The 27,181-nt window shown below is 39.3% G+C and overlaps 1 protein-coding gene across 3 annotated transcripts in view; it reads right to left on the reverse strand.

Moving 5' to 3' along the window:
* Window positions 1–27,181, reverse strand: part of lipib (lipase, member Ib) — a 90,761-nt gene that overhangs the window by 11,247 nt on the left and 52,333 nt on the right. For all 3 annotated transcript variants that reach the window (XM_039745872.1, XM_039745873.1, XM_039745874.1), the window contains exons 3-9: window positions 22,436–22,812; window positions 18,632–18,740; window positions 15,769–15,870; window positions 12,851–12,940; window positions 10,558–10,725; window positions 5,135–5,224; window positions 1,949–2,057 (exon numbers count right to left, since the gene is read on the reverse strand). In XM_039745872.1, coding sequence (XP_039601806.1) covers window positions 1,949–2,057; window positions 5,135–5,224; window positions 10,558–10,725; window positions 12,851–12,940; window positions 15,769–15,870; window positions 18,632–18,740; window positions 22,436–22,812 — 1,045 coding nt within the window. The remainder of the gene's footprint in view (window positions 1–1,948; window positions 2,058–5,134; window positions 5,225–10,557; window positions 10,726–12,850; window positions 12,941–15,768; window positions 15,871–18,631; window positions 18,741–22,435; window positions 22,813–27,181) is intronic.

The raw sequence follows: 27,181 nt of genomic DNA on the forward strand, positions 1-27,181 counted from the left end.
GTATGAGCAGAAATGGATGTATAGTATGTGTGAGATTATCCTGTAGTGGACTGGCCACTTGTCCAGGGCTATGTTTTTCTTTTTACCAGTAAGCTTTCAATGTTTGTTTGTGTTCATATCTATTGTACATATTCACTGCCTAATACAAGTCTACAATTATTTATTTATTTATTTATTCATGTATGTATGTATGTACGTAAGTACGAGGGGGGACCCAAAAATAACCGGAATTTTGTTGTTGTTAGGTTGGTACTTGTAGTACGTGGTTGGGCCGCTAGAGCGATCTAGTTACACTCCTCACAAGTCAGTCTGCCAAGTGCCATCAGTCTGGAAGGTTGTACTTGTGTTCAGTGAATTTAGTAAAAGTAGTTTTGTGCAAGCGTCATTTTTTTACGATGGCAGATTATCGTGAGCAACGCGCGGCAGTGAAATTTGGTTTTCTTTTTGAAAAAAGTGTTGCAGAAACTATTGTTATTGAAACGGTATGACAACCCTGAACCACCCACCCTACTCACCGGATTTAGATCTGTGTGATTTCTTTTTGTTCCCTCGGATGAAAAAAGAATTGAATGGAAGGCGTTTTGCTGACGTCGAAGAGGTAAAACAAGAAACGACCAGAGCATTAATGGGCATTACTTCAGACGAATTTAAAAAATGTTTCGAACAATGGAACAAACGGTTAGATAAGTGTATTTCCGGCAATGGAGAGTACTTTGAAGGAGACTAATTGTAGTTTGTACAGAAAATTAAATTAAACATGTTTTAAAAATATTTCCGGTTATTTTTGGGTCCCCCCTCGTATGTATGTATTATTTTTTTGGATTTGATCACTTTTAATAACAAATAACATTCCATAAAATCAAACCCCACCAATGAGAAAGAGAGCTAGGTCAGCAGAGTAACACTTCAAGCTAGTAAAAACAAGTTAAGAGATAACTTTAAAAAAAGACGGGAGAGAACCTGCTTCCTCAATTTCAATGCTCATTCTAAAATATTATTGATGAGATCCTGCCAGGTTTTGATGAAGTTCTGCACCGACCCTCTAAGTGCGAATTTGATTTTTTCTAGTTTCAAATAATATACAACATCAGTTACCCACTGACTTAAAATAGGAGAATTAGTATTCTTCCAGTTGAGCAAGATACGTCTACGTGCCAATAGTGTAGTAAAGGACATTCCAGTTTGTTTGTCCTTCTCCACTTTAAGCCCCTCTGTAAGCCCACCAAACACAGCTGTTAGTGGGTTAGGAGGGATTGTGACACCAAGGCTGTCTGAAAGGCATTTCAAGATTTTGGTCCAGAATGCTGTTAATTTGGCGCAGGCCCAAAACATGTGGCCCAGTGAGGCCGGAGCTCGATTGCAGCGTTCAAATATTAGATTTTTGGCCTGGAAACATTTTGGACAATTTTAAACGAGAGATGCACTTGATATATAATTTTAAGTTGAATAATTCTGTGCTTTGCGCATATGGCACTCGAGTGAATGCTCTGCATTGCTACTTTCCACTCCATTTCTGAAATATTGACTGAGAGATCCTTTTCCCACTGTACTCTGGGATCTTTGAAACGGAGGAACTGTAAAATGGTTTTATATATTACAGAAATGCTGTCTGAGCCCTCAAGACTGATTAATATTTTTTCCAGTATAGAGGTAGGCGTGAAGTGAGGAAAATTGGGCAGGTTCTGTTTAACAAAGTTTCTAATTTGAAGTTTAGTGAAAGAAATGTGTTGCTGGTAAGTTAAATTTGGAGTGTAATTGTTCATAGGATGCAAAGACGTTTTCTATGTACAGATCTCTAAGTGATTTAATCCCAAATGTTTTCCAGACATTAAAAACAGCATACGTTTGAGAGGGTGGGAAAAGGTGGTTCTTGTGCAGAGGTGCCACAGATAAAGTCTAAAATTATTAATGAATGTAATTCATTTAAAATAAAAAGGCAAAAACTTACTGATCAATTTTAGCTACTGTCACATTTTCTCCTTCAAATAATTTTACTGTGATGAATCCCCACCGAACACTCTGATTCCATGTAATAATATTCATGATGTAAGCATGTTCTTTGAAAAAAAGCACACAAAAAAGCAAATAATTAGATATTTGTTAGATGTGAATAATTTATACTGTGGCTATCCATTCCTATCAGAAAGCACTTTCTTAAAAATTCTTTCAAACATTTAACATAAAATAGCTGATAACATAAAATCATCTAAATATGGCATAGTGTAGCTCATAATATGACAAGTCATGTTACCTAAGGTAACTAAATGAATAAAAAGCACGCGATATCTCTTATCCCACATGTATCTTTCCTCGGTGTCTGCATGTATCTGAACATCTCTGTCTCTCAAACACGTTCACGTGAAGCCATTTCGAGGCTACTTGCTCTCCTCTTGTCTACTTTTATACTTCCTGTCTTTGAAGGCGAGTCTCCGAGTGCCTCCTACACCTTCACTCCTCCTCGTGTGACTCACACTCCCACTTCTTCTTTTGGTCACATCACCAAAGCCAAACTGACCAATCACACCAAAGACAAATTGGCCAATCACATTGCTTGTTGGGACTGGACACACCCAGGGATGGAGACATTTATTGGAACTTAAGCAGATCACGTTTCTACACACCTCAGAGTTCATTGTGTGTCCAAAATGTATGCAAATATCCTTAAATGAAAGTCTGCAGTGTGCACTTTAATCACACCTGTAGTGAATACATTAACTGCATATGTCGCTAACTCCTGTACTTTCTATAAATTCTTATTGTTAAAAAGCAGAACATTAAAATAGCAACATGAAAGATACAATCATATACTTTTAAATCAATACATAGAAAACAAAAGGAAAAGTAAATTTAATAAATATGTATAATCAGATGTGGTGGGCTGGCGCCCTGCCCAGGGTTTGATTCCTGCCTTACGCACTGTGTTGGCTGGGATTGGCTCCAGCAGACCCCCGTGACCCTGTAGTTGGGATATAGCGGGTTGGATAATGGATGGATGGATGTATAGTCAGAATGGTGGATCTGAGACTGAGGATCTCTGCGCTGCTATCTGGAAGGCTACCGGTTCAAATCCCATTAATGCTAGAAGGGATCCTACTCCATTGGACCCTTAACCTGAAAATTGCTGTAGTGGGGGATTGGGGGTGATGCATAATGATATTATGACTAACCCTGTGCTCTGACCTCCAAATGTCACGTGAAAAGACAATTTCCGCTCAGGGACTAATGAAGTATATCAGATCAAAAAATGAAAACAGTTAATAGCATAAGAGAGTCAATAACAGGCCCATCATACTTATTTTAAAATAATGTTATCTTTGTACATTTGCTACTGCCTCTGTACCTTATTTCTATTTGATTTTATTGTCCTCTTTGTTTTTATATTTTATTAATGTCGTTTAATTTCATTGTAAGGTGACCTTGAGTGTTAAGAAAGGTGCCTATTAAATAAAATTAATTATTATTATTATTATTATTATTAATGGACATATCTATCGAGAGATAATTAATTTTTTTCTGTATTGAGATACGTTTCGTTTTTTTAAGATCAGCTCTCTGTTAAAAATCTATCTTTAACTATCTTTATCTATGTTTAAATTTCTTTATTTGGAAGATCATCTTACAGTGTTATATCTGCAGAACACAATGAGAAGTCTGTGTGCTGAATATTGGAACTTGAACAGCTGAAATGTATGGTTTGTTTTGTTAGTTCTTGACAAATGTTTTATTTACTTATTGTAATAGCCAATTTTAGAAAGTTATAGTTTTGAGCTAAACTCATATTAATGTTTGCTTAATTTGAATAGAATATAAATTTCTTTCATAGTCATAGACAATGGTATAGTCTTTTCACCCTATAAGTTAGTAAAAGATAGAACTTTCTTGCTATAACTGAGATGCAGTGTGATAATTGTGTCAGTTGTGTTTACAACAGGTCTCAGTACACAGGGACTTGAAAGACCCATTTTCAACTCAGAGATGGGATAGGCATACAGTTATCTGACCGTCTAGAAATGGTTCAGAAACATTAAATGATTAGTAACGATTTGAAATGTAACAAGATTTAAGCTTTGAACAAACTTTTCTTACCAAGAACTTTTCTTTTTTTTGCTATTTTAATTTTCTTTTTTTGTGTGAACTGTTTTAATTTGAATTTTAACTAAAACTTTTAAAAACGAAGATATTTTGTCTGTGGAATCATTTTGGCACGTTAGTCTTTTGTTGAATCCTATTTTTAATTTAGAGCTGCTGAACTTTCACAATTTTGGAAAAACGCAGCTACACTTATAAAACATTTTCTCTGCTGTTTTTCTTGCAATTGGTGTTGCAGATATTGAAGTGTGTTTCTTGAAAAAGCTAAAATCATAAAAAAGGAACAAGGACTGCAAAAACAAACTTGTAGTTAAGGGTCAGACAACGATGAAAACATGGAAGGAAGACAGAAAAAGAAAATTGCCTAAATTTGAAAATGACAAAGTTTAATACCAAAGAGGGGAATCCAAATTTAATAAATCAAAACTGATCAAAAAACAAAAACATCTAAACAGTGGGACGTGTGGGCATCACTACCACAACAACAGAAAGAGAGGAAAGGTACTATATGATAGATAGATAGAGAGACAGGAATGGCACTATATAATAGATAGATAGATAGATAGATAGATAGATAGATAGATAGATAGATAGATAGATAGATAGATAGATAGATAGGAATGGCACTATATGATAGATAGATAGATAGATAGATAGATAGATAGATAGATAGATAGATAGATAGATAGATAGATAGATAGGAATGGCACTATATAATAGATAGATAGATAGATAGATAGATAGATAGATAGATAGATAGATAGATAGATAGATAGATAGGAATGGCACTATATAATAGATAGATAGATAGATAGATAGATAGATAGATAGATAGATAGATAGATAGATAGATAGATAGATAATACTTTATTACTGCACTAACATGGCTACATGTGCAGCTTGTAGATCTTTAAGCAAAATGTTTTACTAAAATAAACACAGCAAACTGTCATTTTCAGGAATTATTAAACCTGTAGCTTCAGTTTTCTTTGATTGCAAGTTTCTCCTACTGTGCCATATCATAAGAAGTAATGAAGATACTTACTGCAAAATGGCACATCTGCAGTCGTAGAGAAGTATGCTTTTGTTTGCCCCCGTTGCATAAGTGCTTCCTTCCATTTATAGACATTATATCCTGAAAATAAAACATTTTATTATTGGAAGCAGCACGCTATGATACTATATGATAGTTCAGGAAGAACAGTGGACTTGTAACGCTTGGAAACTGCATGTGACATTTGCGTGTTGTTTGTGTTAATTTCATCCAAGTACTCCAGACTATGACAAAAGCATGAAGACTCAAAGGCAGTGGTCCAATACACATCACCCACAGAAACTCTTTGGACCCTTTCACCTTTTTTTTTTCATATTTGGTTATGCTGTTGCCTTCTGCTAAAATCATTTAAAATTATTTTTTCTTATATCAAGCAACACTCCATACCCAGAACGATAAAACAAAAACAGGAGTTTAAGGAATTTTTTACAAATGTATTAAAACTTTATGAAAAACTGAAATAACATATTGACACAAGTGTTCGTTCCCTTTCTTGTGACATTTAAAAATTGTTTCAGGTTCATCTTGTTCTATTGATTGATCATCACTGAGATGTTTCTACATCTTGTTTGGAGTCCACCTGTGGTTGATTCAATTCACATGGACATGTTTAGGAAACTGCGGTGGGTTGGCGCCCTGCCCAGGATTGGCTCCAGCAGACCCCCGTGGCCCTGTGTTTGGATTCAACGGGATGGAAAATGGATGGATGGATGGATATTTAGGAAAGGCACACACCTGTCTATAGAAAGTCCTACATTTAAGCAAAAACCAGGCCTAAACTGCAAGCTTAGAGACAGGAATGTGTTAAGGCACAGATTTGGAAAAAGCTACAGAAACATTCTGCAGCATTGAAGGCTACTATGAGCATAATGATCATTATAATTTTTAGATTCCTTAAAGTCTGGAACAACCACAACTCTTTGTGAGTAGGGTCTTAGTAAGAGAGGTGAGAAAAAACAGAATGGTCACTCTAGCTGGCCTCCAGAGAACCTGTGTTGACATGGATAAAACTTCCAGAAAGATAGTCCCCCATTGAAACATTCCACTAATCTGGGCCTTATGGTAGAGACAACACAGGAAAGCTGTCTTGGAATTTGTAAAATGCAACCTAAAGGACTCTCATACTATAGGGAACAAGATCAGCAGAGAAGAATAGCAGAACATCTCCAAATCCAGTTGTGTGAAGCTTGATATCTCAGACCCAAGAAGACTCCAGGCTGGAATGGCTGCCAAAGGGGTTTCAACAAAGAACTTAAAAATGAGTCTGAATCCTCAGTTCTTTTATTTTTAATAAATTTGCAAAGATTCCTAAAATTCTGTGTTTATTTATATCATATACTAGCTGTCCCCTGTGGCTCTGCCCACATAGTAGTGAAACAGGACAAGCTTTAAAAATCAATAAACAAACAGTTATTGCTAGCTAAGCGGAGGCAAGGTGCACCAAGTCGAATGGAGTCTGGCACGTGAGTGAGGAGGGCCCCTCCCGGCTCCCCACTCCTGACGTCACACTCCCCCCTCCCCTCGGCCCGTAATCTTTGTCTCAGATTAGCGTGAATAAATTTCTTCAGCAAACAAACTATGATACTTAGCACGATAACAGAAGTTGCCAAATCAAACCTCTGGGCTATTGATCTGCCAGTTAGTAGCAGAGGGGCTTGTTAATCAGCTTCAGCTAGTTTGGTGCACTAGAGCACTAGTCCAGCTTCTCCAGGATGGCATATCTATACGTGCCTGTCATTGCCAGAAGGTTTGCTGTGTCTCCCAGCACAGTCTCAAGAGCATGGATGAGATTTCAGGAGACAGGCAGTTACTCTAGGAGAGCTGGACAGGGCCCCTCGTAGAAGGTCATTAACCCATCAGCAGGACCCATCGGTATCTGCTCCTTTGGGCAATGGAGGAACAGGATGAGTATTGCCATAACACTACAAAATGACCTCCAACAGGCCAGTGGTGTGAATTTTTCTGACCAAACAATCAGAAACAGACTTCATAAGGGTGGCCTGAGGGCCTGACATCCTCTAGTGGGCCCTGTGCTCACTACCCACCCGGCACCATAGAGTTCGATTGGCATTTGCCATAGAATACCAGAATTGGCAGGTCCACTACTGGTGCCTTGTGGTTTTCACAGAAGAGAGCAGGTTCAGCATGAGCACATGTGACAGACGTGAAATGGTCTGGAGATGCTGTGGAGAATGTTATGCTGCCTGTAACATTGTTCAGTATGACCAGTTTGGTGATGGGTCAGTGATGGTCTGGGGAGGCATATCCGTGGAGGGACGCACAGACAACGACACCTTGACTGCCATTAGGTATCGGGATGAAATCCTTGGACCCATTGTCAGACCCTATACTGGTACAGTGAGTCCTGGGTTCCTCCTGGTGCACGACAATGTCTGGCCTCATATGGTGAGAGTATTCAGGCAGTTCCTGGAGGATGAAGGAATTGATACCATTGACTGACCCCCACGCTCACTCGTCTGACCTAAATCCAATAGAACACCTCTGGGTGGGACATTATATTTGGGTCCATCCGACGCTGCCAGGTTGCACCTCAGACTGTCCAAGAGCTCAGTGATGCCCTGTTCCAGATCTGGAAGGAGATCCCCCAGGACACTTATCGTTGTCTCTTTGGGAACATTGTGCCCCCCAACATTGTCAGGCATACATACAAGCCCATGGGTGGGGGGCATACAAACTATTGAGTACAATTTGGAGTTGCTGCAATGAAGTTTCGACAAAGTGGACTACCCTGCCGGATCATTTGTTCCCTTTGATTTTCGGGGTGTCTTTGAATTCAGCCCTCTGTAGGTTGATTATTTTCATTTCCATCAAACGATGTGCCATCCTTTCGTTCCTAAAATGTTACCATATCAGTCCATATCAGTAAAGACATCTAGCAGGATTTTTTTTCCCATTGAGATCTGATGTGTTTTCAAAGAGTTCCTTTAATTTTTTTGAGAAGTTTATTTAGAGATTGAGTGTTGCTTGTTGGGGGGAAATAAATGCAAATGATTTTAGCACAAGATTGTAATATAACAAAATATGTAAAAAATGTGGGGGTCTGAATACTTTCTAAAAATGGCACCCAGAACAAGTTAAAAATGCTTCCAAAGCCAATCCAAAGGAATGGTTGCTATTTTAGAAGGGATGTTGGTACTTCTGAACTAGAACCCTATGATTTTTCAAGACTCAAAACCAAATATCAGAATTTGAATTTCCTTGAAGCTCTCGCTAGCACTTCATCTAAGATCAGTCAAGTTCGTTTTGAATACAGAGTGTTAAATAGCCTCGATCCTCAAGATGCCACTGTCACAACTTAGTGACATGTTTCACAAGCTATGCATGAACACTAGGTTGTTGACATCAAAGTGACACTCCAAAATCATGTGAAGGGTTAGTGACAAGAAATATGACATATAAACAAAAGATAGTAATAAATGTCTGAACAGTAAGAGAGTCACCATGTGAACAATTGATCAGCCAACTAAATTTCAGTGAAGGTAAAAAGGTAGTCAAAGGAATAGTAAGACGTCTCTCTTCTAGTTCTCAAAACCACTTAAATCCAATTCACAGTTGTGGGTAGCCAGTGCCTATCCTGCTAGCCCTGGGTATGGAGAACAACCTTGGACAGATTGCACACTCACAGACAAACCCTCAGGGGGCTAGATTGGAATTACCAATGAACCTAAGGGGCTCGTATTTAAGGGACGTGGAAAGAAAATCAGAGAACATGGAGGAAAATCCCTATCAGAAGGAGGAAGGATGTACAAAGTACAAACTTCATACAGACTGCATGTCAGGTCATTTTCTAACACACTTAATGCAGACCCAGGGCCATTGTGGTGGGGAATGGAACCTATTCCAGCTAGTATAGGGAGAAGCAAGCCCTGGACAGGGTGCCAGTCTATCACACACCCCAGGGGTTCAATTTAGCATAGCCAAGGAAACAGGAAGAACATGCAAACCACATGAAGGGGGAAACCAGGACACAAAACCTGGTCTCCTTACTGCAAGACAGCAGCACTGCCACTGACAGACACCATCAGGAAGGAAGGAATTTTAATCCTTGGTCATTGGATCCATAAGGCACCATTGCTACTTATTGTGCCACTGTGTCACACATACCAAGAAATGTGGATGCAATTTCAAAAAATGAGGGCAACTTGGTATTCTGTGCGATGTTACGCACATCATGACGGACTACAAGAAAAGATATTGGAAAGATAGAGGAATGCATTAAATGCAGACCAAAGGCCATTGTTGGGAGCAAATTACCAAGGCCAAAAAAGTCATAAAACAAAGGTCCAAGACTCTAAAAGTCTAAATTGTAACTAGACGCAAGCACCTCTAATCAAAATTAAGAACTGCAAATTTCTTTTGATTTTGCTTTTATCCAAAAAAGTGAACACCTGGGCTCTTCTCCATTACCACAACACTGCTTTTAACCCGAGTCCTCACTCCTTCATACACATCCTAGACAATCATCACACACTTCTCCAGTCCTCCTTTCTCTCTCATGTACCTCCAGACCTCTTGATGTGGCACTCTATCATATTCTTTCTCCAAATCAATAAACACCATATGCAATCCATAATAATCATTAAAAATATATATTTACTGTTGAGGAAATAAATGGCCAAACCATCCATCTATAAATGTTCTCAGATATCCAAACCACAATAGCCTTTGCAGGAATTATTTAAAAAAAATATTAGCAATATAACAAATTTTCAAAGTTATCTGACTCAACAAAATGATTCTAGTGATGCACAAGTAATGGTCATGGCCAGGCAATGACAAATAAGAAGAGTAAGGGACGACCGGCAGCCCAACCAGGCCGGGACACCCAAAAGATGGAAGGAGGGGGGATGGCAACTTCTTTAGGGCACTACCTCCCTCAGAACACTAGATGGCAGCTCTCCTGGCTTGCTGTGGTGCCCTGGATTCCCACAGGATATCATGGGACTTGGAGTTCTTTACCTGAGCCCTGTTGAGTACTGTGGGTGCCACCAATGGACATTGCAAAGACTGAGGAGCCATATGGCAAGGGGTTTCAGCCTTAATCCGGAAGTGCTTACAAACCATATGGACGGAAGAGCAGAAGCACTTTCTGGTTGGCCAATATAAAGGGACTTGCTGGCCTCATAGAGATGAGACAGAGTCAGGTGGAAGGTGAATGAAGCTTACTGGGAGGAGCAGAAGAGGAGGCAAAAAGCAAGAGAGCGAGAAAGAAGGATAACTGTGTGCTCTACTGTTCTTGTACTTGTGGCTGTGGTGGTGGGAAACGCTTTGGGCAATAAAAAGGCTGTTTGATGCTTTTAACTTGTGCCCTGTGTCTTTTCTGTTAGGTTTGGGGACCTGCAGCACCCCCTAGTGTCCAAAGAGGCAAGTTATGGTCAAGGCATTATACTTACCCAATATGGGACACGGTGCTGGGGAAAAGGCAGTGCAATCGGTACATTTTCCATCCAGAAAATCTATATATGATGAACATGGGTATGCTGTTATATCACATGTCTTATTCAAGGAGCACAGAAATAAGAACACAGATCTCTGATGGTCACAGACTAAGTATTCTTTGCCTGAAAAACAAGTGATTTTATGTTAAAGAATGGAAATTCAAATGATATGTATTATTCCATTAGCCAATGCAGATACAAAGGGACTTCATTTAGGCACATAGTTAATAAAATAAAGAACAGGATAAAAGAGCATGATGACCAAACATCAACATGCAGCGTTCCTCAGAGACTGCTTGGTGTTGTAGTCCTGTACCTTGTGTTTTATTAGCAGCTTCTAGTTGATTGTTGTACGTTAATGTGAACTAAAGATGATGTCACATTACATGATTTCTAGTCTTTGGGTATTTCACATTTGCCTGACTGCACTTGCTGATCTCATCACCAAACTTTGTCAATTTGCAGTACCCTCCACAATGTTTGGGACAAAGACACATTTTTTTCATTGATTTGCCCCCTATGCCATAGTTTAAAATTACAAATCACACCATCCAGACATTGTGATTAAAGTGCACTCTGCAGACATTCATTTAAGGGGATCTGCATAAATTCCAGTCATATCTCTCTTTAAATAAAATCCGACATCTGTCTGTCTGTCCGCTTTTCAGGAGAGAGCTACTTAACCGGTTTAATTCGAGTTTTTCTCTATAATTTGCTTGCGGTTTATTTTGTGACTTCTCTCATCATGCTAAGAATCATAGTTTGCTTGCAGAAGTGATATACCCCCCAGGCAGACACGCAGTGCAGTCCCACCATCCAGAAATGACCCTCTATCTGCTGCAGCCAGGTGTTACGTAAGCAACCCCTTGGCCTGGTCCAGCCACTCAGGTCCCCAACATCGAGGATCTTACGAGCTGGATCACCCCAATCGTGCCACATGGTCATAGTGCCATAACTGACGCTCCACCACAATGCAGGTAATGTGCCTCATTCGGGACTCCATGAGCATCTGCTCACTTGACAAAAAGTCAAACCAACGGTACCCAAGGATTTTCCGGAGAGACACAGTACCAAAGGAGTCCAGTCTTCATCTCAGGTCACTGGATAGCATCCATGTCTCACAACTATATAGCAAGACAGGAAGCACCAGGACTCTAAAGTCTTGGACCTTTGTCCTTTTGCAGAGATATCGGGAGCGCCACACACCCCTTTCTAGCTACCTCATGACCCCCGATGCTCTCCCAATCTGTCTACTGACTTCATAGGAAGAGTCACCAGAGACATGAATGTCACTGCCAAGGTAAGCAAACCTCTCAACAAGGTCAACACTCTCTCCGCAGACAGACACACTGCTGATGGCCAAGCCAAAGAGGTCATTAAAGGCCTGGATCTTGGTTTTTATCCAGGAAACTCGCAAGCCCAGACACTCAGACTCCTCACTCAGTCTCTCGAGCACTCCGATCAGAGCCTCAATTGACTCCATGAAGATCACAACATCGTCAGCAAAGTCAAGATTCGTGGATCTTTCTTCATCAACAGATACCCCACAGCCACTGGGCTATATATGACAGCTTTAATAGAACCGCTATTGCTATGTCATAAAACATTATGGTGTCCTTAAATGGGGGAGCTGTGTACAAAAAATGTTGTCATTTCTACACTTTGTGACCCAAATGTATGCAAATCCCCTTGCAATGCGCACTTTAGTCACAATGTCTGACTTGTTTGATTTATAATTTTAAACTGGGGAGCAGAGGGGGGTCAGAATCAAGGAAAAAAAATGTGTCTTTCTCCCAAACATTTAGTGACTGCATACTCGCCTTCCAGGACAGTCCTGCTCACCCCTTTTTCTGACAGTCAATCCCGTGCTGCATCATGGGGCCGGTGTTGGTGCTGTACAAAGGGTTAACAGCCACGGCACGTTCACCTGCACTCTCAGCTTTTGTCTTTTCTTTTCTCTCTACAAAGTTATCATTCTGTAGTTTGCACAACTGCCAAGGTTGCCTATTAGGTGTTCTAATTTTCATTCTTATTACAGTAAGTGCAAAAGGATAAAACCACACTGCTTGACATACTGTAATTCAATAATAGAAAGGCACTCTAACTCACCACATTTCTTATGAATTTTATACTGAAATCAATTTTTAAACAGTAAACTACCATTAACTAATGTAAATACAGCAGGATTTATTATTTTTATTTACAGTAGGTGTGATTTATTTATCAACAAAAAAAATCACAAGCTTACCGGCTAAAATGGTTCTGGGGCAGCCTGGTTGATCCGTTCCTCCATTGGCATAAAAATCTATATGACCAAGAGGTTCCCTGTAACCTAAAGCTGAAAATATCACATTAGTGTTAAAATAGTTGGAAATCAGTATGAAAAGTGAAATATTTATCTATAAATGATATTAATACATTTGTTTTTTGGAATCTGTCAATATTCAGGGGGATAGTGGACCACAGTCTGCTCTGGAAGCACTGGACATAAAGTAGAAATCGATTCATCTAACCTGGACAATGCATCAGCCCCACCCACTCACTCAATTTAGTGTAGCAAATCAACGGCCTTGAACATATAATTTATTATTTATTTAATGTAGGGGTATTGTTTAGCCACAATTGCCAATGATGCAGTGAAGATCTGACTAAGGTTGAGTTGCACCCGCTGCACCTCATAGGCACTACTCATGCTGAAGAATCTTACTCTTGACTTTTACATCTGTTCTTCAGGTTTTTCTCACATTGACTCTATGCTTTCCTGTTTTGTAACTTCCTATTTCACATAATTTATCTTTAACCGTTAACCAAAGGCAATGTGCTCTGTCTTCATGCAGGGTTGTCTTCATCCGAGTTCCTGTTAGTGTCAATGCAGAACTGTTGTTTCTACTTGTACTGTAGCTCATTGAAAAGTATACTCAAGATTCAAAAGAATATTATATTGTGATCTTTATAGACAGGTAAAACGCCCTGTGATGAGGCATGTTGTAATTCTTCTTCTTTCTCTTCATGCATTTCTATGTGGGGTCAATGTACTTGATCAACCTTCTCCAGACACCTCTGTCCTGCACCTTCTCCTCAGTCAACCCCTTTCCTTGAGATCTTTTACTTTATCCATCCACATCCACTTCAGCTTTCCTTGCTTTCTCTTACCCATGTCCATCACTCATTTTCCCACATATCCCTTGTCTCTCCTCATCACACGTCCATATCAATTAAACCTAGTTTCCTGTACTTTCTTAGCCATCTCTCTCACTTTGGCTGTACCACTGATGGTCTCATTTCTTCCTCTGTCCTTTTTCTGTGACTCCACATATCCATCTCAACATTCTCATTTCTGCCACATCTAACTTCTTCTCCTTCACAGCTCCATTTTACTGCTCATGTCTCAGCTCCATACACCATTGCTTGTGTTACGACTGTCTAAAAAAGCTTACATTTAACCTATTCCTTAATTCCTTGGTCAAATCATACTCCTGATATTTTTCCAGTTCCAGTTCCATCCACACTGCACTCTGTGGGTTATCTCTGGAACTAATTCTCCATATTGAGCTACCCCGATCCTAGATATTCAAACTTTCTCACTCTTTTCAGTAACTCTCCCTGCAGACTAACTTGTGAATCTTGATGATCTGGTCTATCTGGTGCTACACAATACAATGTCTTTAGCAAAAAGCCTGCACCAGGGTGAATGGTCTTATTTGTTTGCATTCATCTACTGTATATGTTTATACCATTTCTGAGCTGAGAAGAATCTGTCATAAATTTAGGTTTTGGACACTCTGGGTTGTAGTTTTTTTAATTTGTGTTTCTGACCATTATTGTTTTGTTTTCTTAATATACTAATACTTTATTATTATTCTAGCAACACCCGTTAATTTCTTAACAATGATGCTGTCCCTATCATTTTGTGTTGATATTTGCATGGCTGTGGCCATATTGATTATGGCTTCTATGCCCACAACTGGTTATGTGACATAGAAGTCTGTGTGTGTGTGTGTGTGTGGGCGTGTGTGTGCATGTGTGATTAGGATACGAGAGTAAACCAATCCATTAATGAACTTGGTGAGTTCCACCCATCCCATGATAATATATTTGGCGCTGCGAGCAGGATTTTGAATTAATCATATATCACACCTTGTATGTGTAAAACTAAATATATATACATCCAGAATTTGCTATCCATTTATATTTTTTATTATATTTTCTTTTGCTACTCTTATTCTAATTTAATGAATACCACATTGTTTTTAAATTTCTATATGTTGTTTAAATATCTAGAGTTGTTGAAGTAACAAAGTAAATACAGGGCAGCTGGTGTAGGGAAGATTTTCAAGCTCTCTTCTCCTACAGCAGGGGTCCCCAACTCTGGTCCTGGTGGGCCACAGTGGCTGCAGGTTTCCATTCTCACCCTTTTCTTAATGAGTGACCCATTTTTGTTGCTAATTAACTTCTGGAGTTTGAGGCCCTGACTTAGTTGACCTTCTATTTGCTCACTCATTTCACATTTCATTTCTGTTTGGGTGCCATTTAAGAGAAAGAAATTAAGTAATTCAGAAGAACGGTGAAGAAATTCATGGGAAGAAATCTTTAAAAACAGGTCAATTAAAATGAAAGGAAAAGTAGTTAATTAAAAAACTGGTCACCTATTAAGAAAAAGTTTAGAATAGAAAACCTGCAGCTACTCCAGACCTCCAGGACCAGAGTTGGAGACCACTGCCCTACAGGTTTAGCAGGCTGAGGGGGATGCCCCAATAGGATTGACATCAAAGTGAGAGTAAAATATTTTTGGTTGGTAAGTGGTTTTAACCAAGATGTTTTAGCTTCCATGTGTCTTTCAGCTTCATGCTGTAACCTCGCACTTCTTTGTTTTTCTGACTTGTTAACTTGGGGCTGCCTTGCCGGCTCTTTGAGCTTCATGCTGTAGCCTTGCACTTCTGGGCCGAACACACAGACACAGACACGTCCACATGTAGACGTATATATATATATATATATATATATATATATATATATATATATATATATATATATATATATATATAATGAAAACATCATTTAGAAGCTTACTGGAGAAAACTATAATCTTTTGGTCCAGAGTGTGAACATATAAATTAAAGAACGGTTAGTTTTTAGGAATTAGAGAAATGAGAATATCTTACATACCATCAATATCTGTATGTAGGACATCCACAAACATAGCATCATTAGGATCGAGTCTCTCCTTTGGTGATCTACCAGTAAATAGGGGGCCTGCTGGATCAAGACCTAAAATAAATTGGTGGTAAAGATCAGTAAAAAAACAAAAAGAAAAAACAGCAAATTTCCAACATTTGCAGAAATTCAGAAAGTCTATGAAAAGTAAAGAAATTCAGTATGAACATTTTGAGAGCAAAGAATTGCAAAACAAATTGTGTTTCACCACAAGATAAATTCAAATCATTAGCACATGAACTGTACGTCCTTCTTCTTCATGTGTTAAAGGCCGCCACTGTTTAATATGGAGCAGAGTACTGAAAGCAGGGGTCATGTCTAGAGTGTGTGTGCCTGCAGGCCCTTCTCTGTGGCTAAAATGCATTGACTTGGTGTGCGGCTGCTGGTGAATCTATGGGAGAACCCAGGCTTGGATTGACCCACGGAGATGGGGAAAGTACACCTACATGGTATTACCTCTGACCCCAAAATGAGTGGAGTAAAACTGAGCCGATGGCTTGAATTTGTAGTCTGGTACCACATGAGCCAGAGGAGAGTGTATGGAGCCAGATGGTAGGAGACATGGAAATTGCAGTGTTGGATTGCTGCTGAGGTAAAAGGCAGTGATTTTTGGGCTGTGGAATAACCTTTTGATTACAATATTCCTTGCTGTCCATCATAAAAAATTAAAAAGAAAAAAATCTTAACGTAGGGAGTTTCACATTTCACACGTGTGAAACCATTTTTAGTGGCAATTTTTCTAAAACTGTATACGAAACAAAACTCAGCTGTTTTGCTTGTCAAACAATGCCAAATAATACAAAATACTTTGATGGCACTTCCCCCTGCAGAATTGCCAACACAATTGCGTCAACTACCCACAGCAGCCTATCGCAAAACATTTAGAAACCTGTATGCAACCTTTTCCCATTGAATATAACAGTGAGTAAAGACCCTGAATGACCAAAAAGATACCACCCATAGTGTGTTGGACTCAGGGCCGGATTTGCCTATAGGCTAACTAGGCTTCAGCCTAGGGCCTCAAGATCAAGAGGGGCCTACATTCAAATTGTTAGCAATTTGAACAAACTTAACAATGGGAGGTGAAAGGGCCTCATAAGTGGAATAGCCTAGGGCCTCTTTTCATCTAAATCCAGCCCTGGTTGGACTGGTAACATCTCTTCAAGAGAGGCCCACCAAATTAACAAGGTCGTTTAAGGAGGCAGATTCAGTTTGAGGAAGTCATGAGGATCCACTGGAGGTAGTAGAAGAGGAGAAAATAAAGACAAAATGGATGGCCATTATGACCAATGCTGCACATCCTCTCTGTGACACACTAGGGTTGAGGACTTTCGGGGAACAATTTTTTCAGCAGAAGCATGTCAAGAAATGGGACTGGGGGTTCTTTATAATCTCAACAATACATCTTTAAAATTCCTATCTATCTATCTATCTATCTATCTATCTATCTATCTATCTATCTATCTATCTATCTATCTGTCTGTCTGTGTCTGTCTGTCTTGAAGTGCCAGATCTCCATTTTTTTAATAATAGATGCTTATATTTTCATTATATTTTTAGCTCAAACAAATAAGATGGACATATTTAACAGAACAGTTACAGTGTCTTCCTGTACCAGTAACCTATCATCTTAAACATCTGTTTTGATGGTTTGCCTCAGGACGTGTTGATTATTTAATCACTTGAGAACAGAGATGTATAAAAAGATCAGAAACTTTGAGCAAAGTTGTCCAGCTGCCTGACAGTCAGCTTATCACTTGGAAACAGAAATGTGTAAAAAGATCAGAATCTTTGACAGCCAGCCCATCTCATGTCACAAAGTCCCATATCATATGTCATGAAATTTTAATATAATTATGGCTTGTCCTAGAAACCAAAAAGAACAGGGAGTAGGTGACTTAGAAGAGGAGACCGAGACACATGTGACCGTTTCATCTGAACATCAGTAAAAGCATCTGATCGCTAGGTCAAACGTCACACCAGGACAACATCCAATCCTTGCCATATTCTCTAAGCTTTTTTTAAAGACTATCAGTTTCATTTTCTATCATACCTTGTTCAATTTAGTATCATTATTCATCAATAAATACCACTTTACTTTGGTATTTTCTAAACTTTGTTCTTGTGTGTCCTTACACAATAACGTTGATGACCAATCATAAATGAACAGTGATGCAACAGGCATACGCAGTGTACTGTACTGCTCTGATATCAAACACGCAACAAGACTGCATGCGAGTATCTAATCAAGTTGTGCAATTGCAGCGAAAACCGACATTTTCGCCCAAAACCGCACTTTATGTGATTACAAAGTGAATCAATGAAAAATTAGAATTAGAAAATAAACAGCGTAATACTGAAACGGCATTAAATGGAGTAGCTTTAAGCAGAGTTTTACTGTAGTGCCTTTCCTATCTATCTATCTATCTATCTATCTATCTATCTATCTATCTATTGATTTAATTATATAGTGCCTATCTATCTATCGATTTAATTATATAGTGCCTTTCTATCTATCTACATGAATGGTGCTATATAGAAATAAATAATGGAAAAAAATCCTGCCAGACAAAAATAAGTAATCATTGCTCAGTTCTAGTGGGCAGTGTTTCAGTATTAACAGAAGACAGAATTATCTAAGAAGAGCATTTTTTAAGAAAAATCTTTATTGTATGAAACACATCTTAAAAATAACAATGATCTGTAAGCTATGGCACCATTCGTAAAACTGTGTTCATTCAGTGTGAATAAGTGTAGGAACAAAATGCAGAAGGGGGATGTCAGCACGTTATCTTGAATTGTTGATGAAGCTTACCAGTAATTCTTCCGATTGTTCCATTAAATCTGCTCCCAATGAAACCAGCAACGTGAGCACCCAGGCTGACTCCAATCAGGTGGATTGAACTAAGAGAAGTTCCCAGCTCCTAAATTATCCAAACATAAATACAACAGAAAGCAGGACATGATTAGGTAGAAAGATCTTCTTTACAGGCTTACACTCAGTACTGTGTGGTTTGAGAAACAAACTGTGGGCAACTTGATATCAAATGGATTAGTGCTGCTACATCACAGTTCTAGGATACTGTCTTTGAATCCTGGCTGGGATGCAATCAGTTTGTAGCTTGCACATCATACCAATGGCTGGGTGGTGCCCTCGAAGCACCACTGCCACCAATAATACAAGTAAATGCAACAACAATAATCACAATTCTCTCTCTTTCTTTATTTTCTCATCGACACCTACCAGAAAGCTTCGTCCACCTCCACCCGACTCTGGCTCACTTGCTGGGTTCACAGCAGTCCTTTATAGAGTCCTTGACTTGGAAGTGCTTCTGTTCTTCCTTCCGCATGACTTGCCAGCACTTCTGGGTCTGATGGAAAATTCCAGGTCTTTAATCAGCCAGGAAGCACTTTGGGGTTTCCATCCTCATGACTTCCTAGTACTTCTGGGCATGAATCCCCAGGTCCTTTCACAGCACCCCCTGGCGGCACCCATGGCACCCAACATGGCTAAGAAACCGAAGTCCAAGTCACAGGATGCCCCGTGGGAATCCGGGGCACCACTACACTCCAGGGTAGCTGCCATCTAGTGTTTTGGGGGAGGCAGTGTCCAAAAGCAGCTGTCATCACCCATCCTTCCATTTTAGGGGCATCCATCTCTCACAATAGATAGATAGAGAGATAGATAGACAGAAAGGGAACTATAAATAAGACAGACAGACAGACAGACAGATAGATAGATAGACAGATAGATAGATAGATAGATAGATAGATAGATAGATAGATAGATAGATAGATAGATGTAAAATGCATTATATAATAGATCAGTGAAAGGCAACCTTTTTCGAGTTCAAAAATTTTCTTTCGCGCCGCACCTGAGGGACTGCCCATAAATAAAGTCGTGACGACACAATCTATGGATAATCGCCAATAAAAACAGTTAATTTTACAAGTTTGAAAGACATTTTATTAATAAAGGAATCAAAGGATAAATCTTAAATTTAATTAATGTGAACACTGAGATTGTTTTTCAGCACATATGAGATTGATGCGTGGATCAATTTTCGAAAGACAGGCGCGCATTTTCTTTTCGATCATTTGATGTCTCTCGCGTTTCTTAGATTTCATTTCCGTATCCGAATAGTGAGCGAGATCTTCTAACAACAAGACTTTTTAAGTCTCACGAGATGTGTTTTTGACACCGCTGGTGTTGATATTATGATGAATGGTGAACAGCGAAAATTTTAACTTGCATTCAAAATAAATACATTTGTTTATTCAACAATCTGATTAACTGTTATCTGTTTTTCCAACATAAAATATTTTTCTTTAAACACTATCTTTTTAATCAACCAAAAGTGCAAAAGCACTAGCAATTTTAAATATTTTACAAAAGTTTTTGCGGCGCCCCAAGAAAATTCCACGGTGCGCGCACTGGTTGCCCGACAATGTAATAGATAGATAGATAGATAGATAGATAGATAGATAGATAGATAGATAGATAGATAGATAGATGTAGACATGAAAGGCACTATATAATCGATAGATAGGAAAGGCACTATATAATAAACTTTTTAGATAGAGTTGGTTCTGTGGAGCGATGCTATTGAAAGTCTGTGGATCCAAAAGCTTATCTTTCTCAAGGAAAACAACCAGCTGTTGCTCAACAACCTTTTCTAAGATTTTGGAGAAAAATGGGAGACCATGAGAAGTTCCGATCACATCGCTCATCCATGAAGTCCCAATCACGTCAAAGCAATATGCGGCAGCCAATGTGAAGTCCTGATCGTGTCGAAGTACTAAGGGGCAGGAGGTCCCCTGTTAGGTCCTGATCACATCAAAGCATATAGTTTCATTTTGTGAAGTCTACAAAATGGACGTTTTTTCACAGCTGCATTAGCGAGTGTCAAGGGAATTAGGTAGGGGTGTGTTTTGAGCAAAGCTGATTTACTTTCAGTAACAAAAATCCTGAAATGCTGGTGCCGCACCCTTCAAAACATTGGGTTTTTTCAGTACTTTCCCAGTACCAGTATACTGCACGACTTCACCTACAAATTATCTCATAAACTGCCTGTCGTAACAAATACAAGCATATTTGTGGGTAACGAATGTACATATTGGATACTGGGCGCTTGAATTAAGAATGAAAAATCAGTGAAGCATCACAGAACAGAATATTTCACTTTGGATAACATTTATCTTTCACAAAAATAATTATCATCTCACCTTTATGAACTTCAAACAGAAACTCTGACATTCAATTGCAACAAATCATGCAAGATCTAACTTGTTGGGCCAAGACTCACAGCTGGCAGGCACAAAGAGTTTTCTGTTCCATGTGCCAACTGTAAATTAACTCACAGTGCCAGGTAAAGCCCATTTGGAGTGCTAGGCTGGGTAGACAGACTAGTATTACTAGTCAGTATTATTAGACTTCAATGGCTTGTGGGGGCTTGTTTGGGGGGAGTGGTCCCCCTTGGTGCCCAAAGCACACGCCCCTTCAGTAGAAAAAATTGCTTCTTTTATGTATTATGACAGATAGGGGGCATCACTGTGCCCCTAACCCTGAAAACAGCCAACAGAAATACAGTCACAGAATCAAACAGAGGGTTTTATTGTCAGATACCTCACAAAGACTTTCTCCAAATAGGCTGCACAAGCAATTACAAACAAATTTTTCTTCCTTCCTTCCTTCCTTCCTTCCTTCCTTCCTTCCTTCCTTCCTCTCTTCTCTCTCCATCCACCTTCCTTGTTGCTGTCCTTCTTCCTAACTCTCATTCAACTGGAAGAGGCTGGAAGGCATCCTTTTATGTCAGACCCAGGAGTACTTCCAGTGCCAGGGCATAGCCTGATGGATGCACTTACAGGTCAAGTGGAAGACCCACAAAACAGGCATCATGAATCCCCACAGAACACAGCAGGGTTGAATCATGGAAACTACAATTCCCATCATACCCCGCAGGTGTCCACATGCTTATTGAAGTTCTGAAATGCTGCCATCTAATGAAGTGAGGAATAAACAAATTCTGAAACAGGAGCCTACCTCCATTGCTCCCTTGTTTTGTTCTCCTGTTCAGGTAAAGGACCCATACCTATCTGGGACGGGATGTTAGCTCATCACTATCCTTCCATTGTGGCTTCCCTTCCAGGCAAGGGTCCCCATCTTCTCCCAGGTGGTATGCCGGATAATCCTGCCTGGCACTTCCAGTATATACTGCAGACTTTAAGGATCATGCACCCCTTGGTGTATGGAGCAGGCACTCTTTTAGTTTCATAAACAGCACCCAACAAGTAACAGCTCCCACTCAGCACTATCATCATAGTTCATCCACCAGGTTCCCCTCAGTATCCAGAGCACACGGCCCTTAACTTTAACAAATGGTGCCCATCAGATGACAGCACCCTAGGTGACCGCCTATGCCACCCAATGGTTTGACCGGCTCTGTTAACTCGAACAGAGAAAGTACTGTTGAGTTTGCTCAATAATAAAATGCATTTATTTAGTATATGAAAATAGCACCTTGATTTTACATTGGTATCAGGAACAAATTTACCTATTTTCACTGTAGCAGTCAATGTGTTAAAGTATCTTTTTAAATAAAATCAAAACGATTCTTACCACTAATTGAGAAATCGTTGTTTCCAAAATGTCAGCTACTTTCCTTGTGTTTTCAGCTGCTTTCGGATAGTTGAGTGTTGCAGCTCCTCTGTTCCAGTCAACAACAATCACATTCATATCTTCAATCCCGATTAAAAGATGAACGATTCTTTCAATCCAAACCGGAGGTGACCCTGTTGGTCTGTACCCATGGATCACAAACGTCATTTTCTTTGTGGCATCAAATGGTAGAGAAGCTGAAATGTTTTTGGGATCGGTGTACCTTCCACAGTGAAGGCTGTCATTTGTATAGAGCAGCAGCTTTACATCCAAAGTGGTCCCAATGAACGAATTATGAAATTTCAGTTTGGTGAATTTTTCACAGTCATCACTTGTTTCTGTGAATAAAAGAAGAAAAAACTCAATGTAGACAATAAAGATCCGAACTTTACTTATGAAATGAATGCGTTACAGACAGGCTACATCAGTGAGTGTGTGTCTGCTGAAAGAAAGAGTCTGCATTAGCATAAGCTTCTTTAATTCATAGAGTTCATAAGAAATGTGAAAATTCACTTCATGAGGTAGAAGTACGTAATAAACAAGAATAGCTGTGTCAGATATCTCTCTATAATAATAAAAAAATCTTGGGATGAGACGAGACTTTTTGAAGACACTTTTTGGAAGGAAGTCCCATGAGATGGAGACGTTTACCATGAGATTCATTTAAGTCATGACCTACTTACATCTGTTTTCAAACAAGACCACGGTCATCAGGTGCATTCCAACACTTAACCTGGATGGACACCAATCCATTAAAGGGCTTACTTATGAACACACACACAAACACACTTACAAAGATCCAGTTTAGAATCACCCATTCATCTAAATGTGGCATTTAGAAACGATGAAGTCAAATGAATTAAGGCGAAAATTGTCAATCGGTTACACTGCAAATTGGTTAAATGCATATTAATAGACTATGTTGAAACAGTTGGTGGTGATCGTGCGGAAGATGAAAACATCAATTTATAATATCCAGAAGAATATCAACAAGTGTTAACACCATCCAGTCTTTCACCGGCCGAATTAATGTTGAAAGAAGGATCTATCGTAATGTCATTGCATAATTTATGTCTGAGTGATGGGCTATGCAATGGGACAAGATTAGTTGTATTCAAAATTAGTCGAACAATACTAACACGTAAAATTTTAACAGGCCCACAAGCAAGGTAATGTAGTACATATTCTGTGAATAACATTAGACACAAATTAATTAACAATTAACAAATCTCAGGGACAAACATTCGAAAAAGTCGGTGTATTTATTAGAGAGAAAGAAACGATATTCATTCACGGGCATTTATACGTTGCGTTGTCACGTTGTAAATCCAAACACAGAATCAAAATTCAATGCAATATTGATGCAAAGTTAATTCCAAATATTGTTTTAACTGAAGTTTTAAAGTAAAAGTAAAATTATGCATATTTAGCAATTCCCATGAAAAAAAACAATCTCTTTAAATTGTATATCCAGTTAACCAAACCCAGGGGTTGGCAAACAAAGTGAGCAGGGGGCAGAGCCCCCTAGTTTGAAATATTAAAATGTGTGCCGCAATTTAAACTTTTCAAGTCAAAATATTCTTGATTGTGATAGAAATGTGTTAATTGTCACCCTGACAGAGGTCCATAGAGTGCTAGTAAAGAATCAAAAATCAAAACTAACGTCATATTCATAATCACTGATGTATGTTTGAAATTCTTCTTGGAGTGACTTTTTAATGGCTATGACCACCTATAAAAAATTAAATATAAAAAAAGATTACATTTTTTAATGAGCAACCTTGAAATAGCACACTTTATGTGTGCAGTCCGTACTGATCCCTACTAGTCTCTGCAGTTCTTTTTCTGTTTTTTCTGTTGTGGTGATCTGCACCACTACCACCTGATCAGGTCACCGTGCAGCCCCTACATTGATGGATTGAAGGCCAGAGGTCCACATGACCATCATCATCAAATTCTTTCATATGAAGCCTGAAAACCATGAGGACGGATTGAGATCATTTATCTTAGGTAGAATGCCCAGTGGGGGGTGGGTGGTCTCATGGCCTTGGAACCCTTGCAGATTTTTTTTCTCCAGCCCTCTGGAGTTTTTCTTTTTGTTTGGTTTGGTTTTGGTTTACTTTATTCTTTGTGATCTAGTATTGCCTAATGTTATTTTAATTTTTTATAAACTTTTCTTTCTTCATCTTGTAAAGCAATTTGAGCTACACCATTTGTATGAAAATGTGCTCTAGAAATACGTGTTGTTGTTGTTGATCTATCATCTTGATTGGGACATGATGTTTAAGAACATCACCTTTTTACTTTTATCGTATACGAAGTATAGAGAAAGTATTATAATCATCTAAAAATTCGATGTCAAAATTTTGATGAATCTCAACGTTTTAGATGCCACTGACGTTCTCGGATACGAAGTATAGGGAAAGTATTGGAATCCTCCAAAAAATCAATTTTCGAAATTTTGATGAATCTCAATGTTTTAGACCTCTCTGAGTCCGAAAATACAATTTTTGGAATTATGTTTGTGTGTGTGTGTATGTAAACACGATAACTTAAGCACGCCCTAACTTAGGTCAACCAAATTCTGCATACAATTATTAGGTACAGAACGTAGATTTCAATCAACTTTTGAGCTATTTCTGCTAACTGGAAATGGTACTTTACCATTTATTCATGCAGCTGCAGAATCCATTTTATTCAACTTTACTTTTATAATAATTGTTCAGTATATTATTAACTTGATTTGATTTGTTGTTAATGGTTCTTTAATGTAAATAATATAAAAATCTAATCATTATCTTGCAGTTAATTCCTCAAATATCCATCCTCATATCTGAGAATACGAGAAAGTCTAGGGGAGACCACTCCCGATTTTTCTCTAGAAAAATGTAATAAACAGGGATCGATGGAGACAGATGATCCACTGTGGCGCTCTCTAAATGGGTGCAGCTGAAAGAAGGCCTTTTTTTTTCTTTAAAATCCCAATCATCGACACACACGATACAGATTTGTGCATCGCTGGCATATCCCTCCCTGTAAATGCTTAACAAGTTTCCAGCTGTGACCCTGTGTTCTTGATGAATTCATTTTAAAGTCACCGTCTCGATTCACTGTACAAATTCACTTCATAATTTTAAACACTTCAATCATATCACCTCTTAAACTTCTTTTTCTTTAACTGTAAAGGCTCAGCTCTTTTAATCTTTCCTCATAACTCATCTTAAGTGGTCCTGGAATCAGCCTAGTCGCTTTCCTCATTTGTGGTGGTAATGTGATACTGATATGCTGATGTGCTAGGCCCCATCCTTTTTACCATCTACATACTCCCTCTTGAAATTGTCATTAGCAGACATGGTTTATCTTTTCATTGCTATGCTGATGACACTCAGCTTTACCTCAGGACTACCCCTACCTCCTCTACTGCTCCTCTGCCAATATCTACATTGACTACCTGCTTGGAGGATACAGTCTCGGTGCCACAGATGAAAAAGCCCTATCACCCATACTGCGAAGCTTGGTTCTAGGGACTTGGAGAGTGTTAGTGTGTACAGAGCGGAGAGTGCGTGAGGAGGTATGAGGGATAAGGAGTTCCTGTAAGTAAAGGGGTGCATGTCCATAGATGCCGTGGATGAGGCTCAATTTTCTTCAGCTAAACAGATCCAAAACAGAAGCCATCTTAGTTGGCACCTCATACCATTTCCACTCTTCTACCATCACCAGTATCACTTTCACTGGCCAAAACATTCCCCTTTCCACATCTGTCACCAATTTGGGTGTTAAAATGGACCCTCAACTCACCTTTGACACCCATATCAAGCACCTCTGTAAGTCTTCTTTCTACCACCTCAAGAATATCGCTAAACTCCGACCAACTTTCACCCTGGAAGATGCAGAGAAGCTCGTGCATGCCTTTATCTCCTCCAGGCTGGATTACTGTAATGCGCTCCTCATCGGGATTCCTGGCAAGAGTATTCAGAGACTCCAGTATATTCAGAATTGTGCTGCCAATCTCCTGATGAGGGTGCGAAAGCATGACCTTATCACCCCAATCCTGAAAACCCTTCCCTGTCCCACTCAGAATTGAGTTCAAGGTCGTTCTCCTCACCCATCAGTGCATCTATGGACATGCCCCTGTGACGATGTGGGTTCTGGCTCCACACTCCCATTGCTATTGGAAGCACTCGAACCCAACACCGTCGATAATGTAACCGAGTGAGCTAGTCAATGGAGGCAAATGATTCCAGCAAGGGGAAGGTATACAAAAAGTGCAACAGTGCTTTTATTAAAAATCAACAAAACAAAAACAGTGTTCCATAAATAGTGCAGATCTTCAAGTTCTTCAATAAATAAATAATCCATTAAATGAAAACGAGGAGTTTAAAAATCAATAAATAGAAAAAACAATCCTTTAAAACCAGAGGTTAAAATCTTCTCTTGGAAGCAGTTTTAAAACCAACAACAAACAAATCCGGTGTTCTTTTGTTAGCGTCTCACCTGCTAATCCCGATTGGGCATCGCAGCAGGCAAGACGCTCTCTGCAGCTGCCCTCCTGAAACACACGCACGAGACTGGAGACCTCCCGATCCCTGGCTTCGGTATGGCACTCATCCCAGTCCCGGAGAACTTGGTTTCCCACAACGGCCAGGTCGCTCACGTTGGGGATTCCCACCACCAAGTCTCCCGACTTCCGCTGCCTTTCCATGGCCT

Source organism: Polypterus senegalus, chromosome 2 (genome assembly GCF_016835505.1).
Source record: "Polypterus senegalus isolate Bchr_013 chromosome 2, ASM1683550v1, whole genome shotgun sequence".
NCBI lineage: Eukaryota > Metazoa > Chordata > Cladistia > Polypteriformes > Polypteridae > Polypterus > Polypterus senegalus.